An 11,402-nucleotide genomic window follows, 5' to 3' on the forward strand; every position below is an offset into this window, starting at 1 on the left:
ATTTCCCTGCGGTGTTCCAGAGTGGATACAAAAATCAAGAACATCAGAGCACTGTGGAAAAATCAAAATGGTGGATAATTTCCCTGGCATTGTTACATAATCAAGGGACCGGGAGCAGGCAGAAGGGTCAAATTGGAGGACCAAGCAGCCCTTCTAGGCCTCTTAGACCATGGCACATTGCCTAAGTCACTGCCAGCCCTGAATACTCAGCATTATTATGTTTTTGTTACATTTAAGTGATCTCCTGAAGCAGCATAACAGGGCTGCGACTACTCTTCGAAGGTGGTTTAATCATTTGGGTTCTTAGGAAGAAGGTTCTTATGCTATAGCCTTTTAATGTTAATCTGCATCCTGGACATGGGTGGCGCTGTGGTCTAAACCACTGAGCCTCTTGGGCTTGCCGATCAGAAGGTTGGCGTTTCAGATCTGCGTGACAGGGTGAGCTCCCGCTGCTCTGTCCCAGCTCCTGCCAACCTAGCAGTTTGAAAGCACATCAGTGCTAGTAGACAAATAGGTACCGCTGCTAAGGGAAGGCAAACGACGTTTCCATGCGCTCTGGCTTCCGTCACGGTGTTCCGTTGTGCCAGAAGCGGTTTAGTCATGCTGGCCACATGACCCGGAAAGCTGTCTGTGTACAAACACTGGCTCCCTTGGCCTGAGAGCGAGATGAGCGCCACACTCCATAGTTTGACTGGACTTAACCATCTAGGGGTCCTTTACATTTCCACACATACCTGGTGATGAACAGGATTGCACTGTGTGTTTCACCCTTCACTACAAAATGGGATTGTGAGGCCAGATATGTTTCTTATTATCATTTATTAAATTTGCACACCGGCCTGTACCCACAACTCTCGGAGCGGTTACAGCATAAAAACACAATATAAAAACATGTAATACATAATAAGAACAACCCACCCCCACAAACCACCCCCCATCCCCACGTGATGTAAACACACAAATCAGCTGCAGTAGAGGATGTATGCAGTGAATTGTCCCATACTACAAATACATGCATCTCCCTAACTGTGCGTTCTTCCTGTCCGGTGTAACAGAATAGAGTCCAAGGAGCTGTTTTCGACTTTGTCACCCAGCAAGCGTTTGACATACTGATCATGCTGCTCATCTGCCTCAACATGGTGACTATGATGGTTGAGACGGACACACAGAGCAAACAGATGGAAGAAATCCTCTACTGGATCAACCTGGTCTTTGTTATCTTTTTCACATGCGAGTGTGTGCTGAAAATGTTTGCCTTGCGTCACTACTACTTCACTATTGGCTGGAACATTTTTGATTTTGTGGTTGTCATTCTCTCCATCGTGGGTGAGTATATGGGTGTTTTCTGCGGGGCGCATGCAGCGCAAAGGCCTGCGCTTGCGAGAAGAGAAAATGAGTAGATGTGCATCGGATTCCGAGTAAACTTGCATAGGATTGTGCAATTAATATAGTGGTACCTTGGTTTTCGAATGTCTCCGTTGACGAACGTTTCAGTTTTCAAATGCCCTAAACCCAAAAGTAAATGCTTCAGTTTTCGAATGCGCCTCAGAAGTCGAACAGGAAACGTGGCTTCAGTATTGAGGCTTCCATATTGAGTTTTCAGTTTTCAAACGTTTCAGAACTCGAACGGTCTTGTGTTCGAAAACCGAGGTACCACTGTACTGCACATTAACTTATCACTGCTTCCCAGCTTGTAAAATCAGAGCTGGTCAGATTTCTGTGGGGAAATACCGTATTTTTTGCTCTATAAGACTCACTTTTTCCCTCCTAAAAAGTAAGGGGAAATGTGTGTGCGTCTTATGGAGCGAATTCAGGCTGCGCAGCTATCCCAGAAGCCAGAAAAGCAAGAGGGATTGCTGCTTTCACTGCACAGCGATCCCTCTTGCCGTTCTGGCTTCTGAGATTCAGAATATTTTTTTTCTTGTTTTCCTCCTCCAAAAACTAGGTGCGTCTTGTGGTCTGGTGCGTCTTATAGAGCAAAAAATACGATAGTTTGGGAAGGAAGTTTGAGTCGGGAAATAACTGCTTTCCCCCCAGACACACACACCCGTTCTTCCGCTTAAACTCTGCAAATTTGCTTTCATTTGTACCTATAAACTACCCTGCTCCAAATGGTCCTATGCTGGATCACAAAAATATGTTGATTAAAAACAAATGCAGATTAATATACAGTAAGCATAATAAAACAAAACCACAGAACAGTAACAAACTAGCAGCAATGCAGGAGGAAGACAGCCACCAAAGGCCTTGGTAATGATTTTTATTAACTGGAAAGTGTTATCAGGAGCATATTGCACCAATTAATCATACTTCATGCCATTAGTTCCTGGGCCCAATTTAAAGTGCTGGTGTTGACCTTTACGGTCCTCAATGATCTTTGTTCTTGAAGGGCAGCCTTCTCTCATATGAGCCCACCTTCATATTAAGAGCTCCCTTAGAGGCCCCACGCTGTGTGATGGCTCTATTTTTAATGCAGTGGGCATTTATGCAGGGTAGGGCATTGTCGGTGGTGGCACCAAAGGTGTGAAAATCTCTTTCTAGGGATTGCCTTGCTTCTTCCTTGCTCTCTCTTAGACAATTGGCCAGTAGTTCTGTTGAGCATTTGGGGTTCTCTGGATGACCTAGTTTTGTTCCATATTTTCTGCTGCTGTTGGCAATTGCCCAAAGCGCCGGCGCCTACTTTGAACATGAAATTTGGATTGTTGCCGTATTTAACATTTTGTTTTTTGTCTTACCGATTGGTACCCATTTAGAGGATTGTTGAATAGAAAAGCAAGGTATAAAAGTTGTTGTTACAAGGGGGGGGATTTACACACACACACACACACACACACACAACGGGATGTTACATCTAGCCTGATCCTAAACAACAGAGCAAAGTAAACAGAAGGGAAGAGAGATTATACTATTTTATGATTCATGGGGTATAACGAGGCAACAAGCACTGCCTATCATTTTATAATGGTCATAATAAAAAGATGAGGTGCCCTTGTAAAAGGAAATTTGCTGATATGGCTCATGGGCATTTTGCAAAGACTCAAATACTAAGGATATGGAGATAGGAAGACTGCCAGTCTCAATGAACCTAGTATGGCATTTCCCTCTCAAATATGGCCAGTACTACCTGCTTCTGGGCAAATGGTATGTGATTACTTGAAAGAATTGTAATGCTATTTTTTCTTCTTTCCCCCAATCTCATTTAAGGTATGTTCTTGGCTGAAATCATAGAGAAATACTTTGTGTCACCTACTCTCTTCAGAGTCATCCGCCTGGCCCGTATTGGCCGCATCCTGCGCCTGATCAAAGGAGCCAAAGGGATCCGCACCCTGCTTTTTGCCTTAATGATGTCTTTGCCTGCCTTGTTCAACATTGGTCTCCTGCTCTTCCTGGTTATGTTCATCTTTTCCATCTTTGGGATGTCCAACTTTGCCTACGTCAAGCACGAGGCTGGCATCGATGACATGTTCAACTTTGAGACTTTTGGCAACAGTATGATTTGCTTGTTCCAGATCACTACCTCAGCTGGGTGGGATGGTTTGCTTTTGCCCATCCTCAACAGGCCACCGGACTGTGATTTGACTAAGGAACACCCCGGGAGTGGTTTCAAAGGCGACTGCGGGAATCCCTCAGTGGGGATCTTCTTCTTTGTTAGCTACATCATCATCTCCTTTCTGATTGTGGTGAATATGTACATTGCCATCATTCTGGAGAACTTCAGCGTAGCTACGGAGGAGAGCGCCGACCCGCTGAGCGAAGACGACTTTGAGACCTTCTACGAGATCTGGGAGAAGTTTGACCCCGACGCCACGCAATTCATTGAGTACTGCAAGCTGGCAGACTTTGCTGACGCTTTGGAGCACCCTCTCCGCGTCCCGAAGCCCAACACTATTGAACTTATTGCCATGGACTTGCCGATGGTGAGCGGGGATAGAATCCACTGCTTGGACATCCTGTTTGCCTTTACCAAGCGGGTGCTGGGTGATAGCGGCGAGCTGGACATCCTGAGGCAGCAGATGGAGGAGAGGTTTGTGGCTTCGAATCCATCCAAAGTGTCTTATGAGCCTATCACGACCACACTGCGGCGCAAGCAGGAAGAGGTCTCTGCATTGGTCATCCAGAGGGCGTACCGGGCTCGCTTAATAAGGAGGGGCTTTATTTACCGAAAGAACGTCTCCAATAAGATGGAAAACGGAGGGACAAACAGGGAGAAAAAAGAAGGTACCCCGTCCACAGCGTCCCTCCCGTCCTATGACAGTGTGACTAAGCCCGAAAAGGAGAAACAGCGAGCCGAGGAAGGGAGACGGGAAAGAGTGAAAAGGCAAAGAGACACCAGGGAACCCAAATATTGAGATGATCCGTAACATTAATAACTCTAGGGAAAAAAGTATGAGCGGAAAAGATTGTTTACAAACTTCCCGATAAAATATATATCAATAGTGAACAGCTGTGGAGACACTTTACCTGAAGATCCTATACCAAACATAGTCTGCTTACTGTGTGACCATGTTGCATCTCAAAGCAGTGATCTACCACCTGTTTAACGGACCCATCTAGGCAAATATATTAAAAAAAACAGGAAACAATGCAAAGACGGGGTAAAAAAAAAAAAAAGGATTTTATACTGTTTGGGCAGGTGGATACTGCATGTTCCACATCAGTCAATGCAACTTAGGACAAACAAGCAAAATAAAACACACACACACACACACACACACACACACACACACACACACACTTAAGGAAAAACAAACCAACCTGCTGCTTTAGGATTCGTATATATTTTTTCCGAAGCAGCCAAAATGGATTTTATTTTTCTCATTTTATTGAAAGGAAACCCAGAACAAAAACAAAACAAAAAAAACCATCACTTTGAAGGGTTGGGTTGCTCATGCAAAACTAGATTTTCATATTTGACATTTAGTTTAAGCACCAAAAAAACAAACAAAAAGACAAAAAAATTAGAACAAGGGGGAAAACAAATTGAGCAACGACAAAAAGCTGAAACGAAACGACACATATTTAGCCCATGTCATTTAATCATCATAGTTCCTTTGGTATTTATTATCTGCATACTTCTTTATTATATGGGCTTCACCATGGTTTGGGAGATGGGGATAATCAGGTGTTTTCAGCCTGCCAAAACTCGCTCAGGCTGATTCCAAAAATAAAATAAAATAAAAATGTGCTCGTTTCAATGCATAGAAATGATTTGCATGATGGCATGCTGTGATCAGGAATCATGCATGAGGAATCATAAAATCACAAGACACTCAATATGCTGTCCAGGCCTTGTGTTAAGCCATATGTTCGAGGCACTCCACTGACTACGGCACACTGTATTGGGAGAGTTACTCTTAGCTATATCTATGCCCTTCCGCCAAGTTACCAATCCTTAGATCTTTCCATGCACCTCCTCTAGGAAGAACAAAAATGTGAAACCAACCAACGGAGACCAGTTTATGTGTATGTTTATTAACCATGCAGCCATATATTTTTTGCACTTTTTAAAAGAAACAGCAAAAACGGGAAATGCTGCTCTTAAAAGCCTTCTGATGGAAAAAGACCCTGCAGCAATGGTTTCTTAATACAATGTCGCTGTCAAAGAGTGCTTTAGGGCTTCAAGAAAACCCACCCGGTAGTTTTGTTTCCTGCAATACTCGCAATTACTCTTTAGCCTCCATTCCGCAGTGTAGGTAACTTTTCCCCCCTCCCCTGTTAGACATGAAAAAGTGCTATCGGAAACAGCACGTTATCTTTCAAAGGTGCAATTTTCAGCAGATCTATAAAGCAATTTTATCGAGGAGGGTAGGGTTACGACAGGGAAGTTTACAGCACTGTGTGCCATATTTACATGCTGGCGGTTGCGTCCTTTGGGATCGTTCTGATGCAAGGAACTCAACAATGGAGCACAAGCTGATTCCCAGAAAAGTGGCCTCTACTTAGCGTTCTTCCGTTGACAGATTTCCTGCAGCTTGCAGTCTTGACGTTGCACGATTTTCTTTGCTTTTTTGCATTTGTTTGTTTATTTTTTTTACAGGAAAAGCAAACCAAAATGCTAGCAACAATAACCATAATGTTAAAAACCGACGTTTAGTAGAACATCACACGTTTGATGAGCAAAGTAGCCGTGTGACATGGGTGCAGCGCTGAGAGAGAAAGTGTCCTATATGTCGTGTGCCTTCACCAACTTTGCATTTCATCCCACATTGTTGTCATAATTTTAACCAGTCCTGCAAAATTCAGGTAGGGATGAAAGAGCTACCTCTCAACTAGTCTTAACTCTAAATTGACGGGAGTCTCACCCTGGGGGGTTTGGGGGGTGGGTGGGAACATAATTTTTGTGTTTCTAGTTAGTACCTGGGCATCTCAATATTTTGAAATGTTTCATTGTGTCACCTTCAACGAGTCGATCATACTGAGAATTCAGTTGTGTGGGTTTTTCTTTGTCTTTTAAGGGCACAGGCTTGTGGAGTAGTTCTCGCTGATGGGCCAAAGATTGTATTGCACTATAACCAAGACTCTGTTCCATCATGCAGCTTAAAAGAGAAGGCATAGGCTGCTGTGAATCGTTTAGAATGCCTGGTTGCAAAAAGGGAGGTGTACTGAACTTTTTTTAGGGCGCGATGAAAGAAAACAAGCTGTTTGAATGTGGACCAAATAAATTGTATCTATAAAAGGGCAAAAACACACACACACAAAATAATCACTCAAAATATTCCAAAAGCAAAACAAACAAATAGCAATGCCTTTTAGATAGCTGGCAGAGGCTTGACCTATAGAATCTCGCAGCCTAGATGCCCGCAACAAGGGTCTTGTAGAAAGCAAGCCGTTTGATAGACATCTGTGCCAAGTTGGACTTTTTAAATGCATAGTCTAGCTATCATGAAATCAGTGGAAGAATTCTGCTGTACCAGATACCACAAGGAACAAAACATTTCTATCCTGTTAGACTTACCCCACTTACTCCTACAATGTGTATAATAAAAATAAAAATAAAAAAATACATGCATATGTACAGGCAACATTGTAAACAGCACAACAACAACAAAAGCTGAAAAATGTGGTTGAACTTTTTAAAAGAATATTATAAATACTGTAATATATCATTTTATTTTATTGGCATGCCTTTTTGTAAATAACAAAGGACTACAAAAAATTAAATAGAATGGCTTCTGGCATATGCCACTGTCCATGTTTAATTTTATATCTATATATAATACATTTTTTTCTCTTTCTTTTTTCCACTTTTGAGACAATGTCAACTTATGTACATCCCCACAGGGGGAGGAGATAAAGCCTCCCAAACAGACACAGAGCAAAGCTTTATTGCAAAGTTACCTTTACAACAAACGGAAATATTTAGACTATATTTTGGTTCTGAGGTGCAATATATTTTGACCACTTCTATGCAAGATTTGGCTAAATGTCATAATTGTTCTTTAGCTGGACTATTGTTCCATATGGAAAGCTCGGTACATGTAGTGTTTGTGCTGTCAAATTTTACTAAGCAATTTTTAGTAAAAATGCCCTGCAATCTATATTTACATTGGGTCATTATTTAGCGATACTTGAACTTTCTTACGTTACACTAGCTTTACTAACAAATAAAAGTTATTAACAAACAGCTTCAGAGCTGAGGGCTATGTCCTACTAAAGTGAATACTTTTGCTTTTTCTAGTTGCTACACTACATTTCTTTTTTTCCATTTCTTTTTTGGGGACAGTTGTTTAAACGGCCAAACTTCACAGATATTGTAGAACTTGCTCCGTATTTTTATATGCATCGTAATTTAAGCAAAGCGTAGAATATTGGGGAAATCTTACTCAAAAATTAACAATCACAAAAAGGTAGTTTGAGACATACAGACAGCATATAAAGATATATAGAATCAAAGAATTTGGCAATAAAGAAGGAATCCTATTAGTTTAACAGGCATGGCCAATGCTTTTTCGAGAAAGCATTAGAAAATTAGAAATCAGAGAAATCTCAAAATCGTTGAGAACAGTTAGAAAACGTACATTTAATTTTGATAGTGCTGATTTTTAAGCTCAACATTTTGTACTCCCCACCACCACCAGAAAAGGTGCTGTATAGAATTTTGTTGAAATGTTGTTTTTTTCTGAGAATATTGAAATTAGTTTTTGCTTTTATGTTCATTTCTTTATTTATTTGGAGTGGTAGAATTAGTAAGAAAAAGCAATCTGGTTTTCTGGGCTAATCAGCCAACAATGAATGGCAGGTGCTTTGTGAAACTGACATGGAAGATCTTCAATCAAGTCACAACCAAGGGGGAAAACACTCATACATCAAGTCATTTGGCATAAATACTATGGCTGGGCTTGCAACTTCTCACAAACTCATGCCACTCCAACCATCCTCTCCCTCACAAAAAACAAAACCAGAACTTGAGGGTATTATTGTTAATACAATTGAATGGTATAAATGGCAATAGGCCTTGGAAGAAAACATAATTTCAAGACTGCATTTATTTATTTTTTGAACACGTATAATGCGGACAATATTCTTTAGAACAGTGGTCAAGTTGTGACAAGTTCCTATATCAAAAATGCTGGATATTTTAAAATAATATGACCGACTTCCTTTGTTTTCCTTCTTCAACTACTTGGATTGTTTTTACGAAGACTCCAAGAATTCAAGTTTTCCTTAACCAACAGACAACTTTATGATGCAGAAATGCTTAGTAAAACTATGTAATTGAGAAGATAATCAAAACTGACTTGTGCATGAAGGGGGAAATCTAGAATTCAAAATACCAGTGTTACAGGAAGTATTGTTCTGATCACTGTTGTCACTTTTATCTGTGGAGTTTTTCTGGAGGGTATTATGTAAGGAAATCCTGCTTCTTTTACTCTCGACACATTTTATTATTGAGGGTTTAGAATAAAAATTACTCCTAACTTCAAATATTTCTAACAGTGCAAAAATGTGCAATCCAATCTCTATATTATTGTTTCACTAGAAGGAATCAGGAGCTTTAGTTAGAAAGCAGAAAATGTTTTGCTCTTCAGGTGGGAAGTTGCATCAAGATACATATGTATATCCCTGTTTTTTCTCTCTCTATTTTGTAAAGACATGGGGCAAAAATGATATTGCCCCAGTTTCACCCTACACCCAGTCCTCCCATTTAAACTTTTAAGATAAAGGGAAAATGCTGAGGAATCTTAAACTCAAGATTCATAGACCCGTTAGGATTTGCATATCTGACGTAATCCGTCTTGCAAGTGCAGATTGCCAGTAGTGAATTATCCTTGGGGAGAAGCCATTATTCAGTGGTAAAGTACTTTATTTTCCTACAGAAGGTTACAAGTTCAGTCCTAGACTAAGGTTACCAGACGTCCCCATTTCCCGGGGACAGTCCCCAGATGTACAAATCAGTCCCGATACAAAATCCATTGAAGTTGAAAAGTGTCCCCGGATTCACTGAAAAAAATCTGGTAGCCTTATCCTAGACATCTCCACATAAAAGGATCAGGTAAGATGTGATGTAAAAGACCCTCTGCCTAAAGTCTTGGAGAGCTACTGCCAACCCAACTAGAAAACACTGGGCTAAATGAGCAAATAGTCTGACCTCATATAAATTGGCTGCTCCTTATTAGATAGCTTGGTGGCTCATTGTAGTCGTTATAAGAAAACACACTTTAATGAACTATGTGCTGCCGCTGCTAGCCAAAGAACATGAAATGAACATTCCCAGTTCAACTGCACATGGGAAAGTTGGTTTGATGTGTGTGTTCTGCATTTCAGCGGTTAAAAAGTTTCTGTAGCAATCATATTAACTCCTAAGAATGTAAGGGAACTGGGCCTGCTAGGTTGAGAATTAGCATGCAGTTATTCTCAAATAGATAGTTGTGGCAATTATCAAAGAAGCAGGGTCTGGCCATCCAGAAATCGTCAATTATGGTTGACATTTGTTTCTTGCACTGATAGACTGCACAAAAACCTTTGGTGATTCTCTGAAGCAAAATGCTGTTGACCTAGTGCTATCCTCCAAAACTTTGTAATTCAAAGTTCGGGAAGCAAAGGCTAAATCTTGATAGCTTGGGCATCTAGGAGTGATCTTGCCAATAATTTTTAGTTAAGACGCCAGCTTGAGCATTGAAAAATAGAGATTCGATTTTATTTTTATTTTACTTTTTACTCTGATACAAAATCCCCTGTCGTACAGGGTACATTCAGGTACAATGAACAGGCCTAAATGTGGCCCAGTGAGAATGTTTTCTTGGGCCGAGAGTCTGATGCTTGAAATTGGTTGCCTCGTGGCAACCAGTACAGGGCAACAGCATGATCTGATATTCGTTATCGATGAACTGAAAGGTGGCTTCCTGTACAGGACCAAGGGGCCGCTTCATATTTCATGTTGTAAAGTATTTTCAGTATGAACGTAGCCATGTTTGAAAACGAGGCATATGTGACCTCTTACGTGTTTGCCGGCACACATGCAAGGTTGCGGTGCCAATGTGGCTCCGAAGCATTGCTCAGTCTCCTAAGCACCAGCTGGTTCAAAAAGCCTGTCTAAACATATGAAAGCTCACATGCACCTCTGGGGGGGATGAATGGAGAAAATAGCCTGAACTGGCTCTTATGAACTGGAGAATGACATGAAAGTGAAGGGCTCAGATATCACGGTGATGAAGACCGTAGACAGATGGTAGTTTGAAACCCTCTGGTCTCCATCACCATGTTGAGGACTTCAGTTTCAAGACTATGCACCAGCATGAAAAGGCCCTTACCTGGGGATTGCAGGTAAGCACTCACAATCATGTCCCGTCCGCAACCTTGGCCTTCTTCTGCTACGTATGTTATTACTCCTTCCAAGCCAGAAGATTCTCAGGTTGATACTGCACTTGCCTTGGTACAGGAAATGGGTAGCTCTGTGGTCCTGTGTGTTCCATGTCCTCTCCTCCTTATGCCGTCTCTTGCATATCGGTAACAGTCTCTCCATAAACAGTATGTGCTAGGGCTTTAGCTGCACATAGGTCAGTGGAAAGCCGCTCCTTGGCTTATAGCAGTTCTGAATCCATCCACCGGACAAAAGTAATATGCCTACGCTTTGCACTTTAAATAATTTGTTCCAATCAGCTGCTTGTACATTTCTCTCTCCCCGCCCCCACTTTTAAATCTTTCCATTTAAAGGGCTGAGATGCGACACCTTTCCTTCATCCGCTAGCTATGACTCCCCGGTTGCCAGGTGGTTAAGAGGAAAACAATTTTGTATTATTATTGTTTCTACAAGCTCACAGATTATTTGGGGAATCACACCCATGCACCAGTCTCCTTGTCTGTTGTATGAGGCTTTGTTTTGTTTTGTTTTTATTTTTAAAAAAGTGAGGTGGAACTGGGGCATTGAAATTTGCTCAGAAAGTGGCTCGTTTGCTGTGGTT

General features: G+C 41.4%; 1 protein-coding gene across 4 annotated transcripts in view; it reads left to right on the plus strand.

Annotated features, from left to right (window-relative positions):
- The window catches only part of SCN8A (sodium voltage-gated channel alpha subunit 8), a 107,382-nt gene extending 99,844 nt beyond the window's left edge, over window positions 1-7,538 (plus strand). For all 4 annotated transcript variants that reach the window (XM_081181212.1, XM_081181215.1, XM_081181214.1 and 1 more), the window contains 2 exons: window positions 1,056-1,326; window positions 3,205-7,538. In XM_081181212.1, coding sequence (XP_081037338.1) covers window positions 1,056-1,326; window positions 3,205-4,349 — 1,416 coding nt within the window. In that variant the 3' untranslated portion in view covers window positions 4,350-7,538. The remainder of the gene's footprint in view (window positions 1-1,055; window positions 1,327-3,204) is intronic.
- Window positions 7,539-11,402: the final 3,864 nt, after the last annotated feature.

The sequence above is a fragment of the Podarcis bocagei genome (assembly GCF_964188305.1).
Source record: "Podarcis bocagei genome assembly, chromosome: 2".
NCBI classification, from domain to species: Eukaryota; Metazoa; Chordata; class Lepidosauria; order Squamata; family Lacertidae; genus Podarcis; species Podarcis bocagei.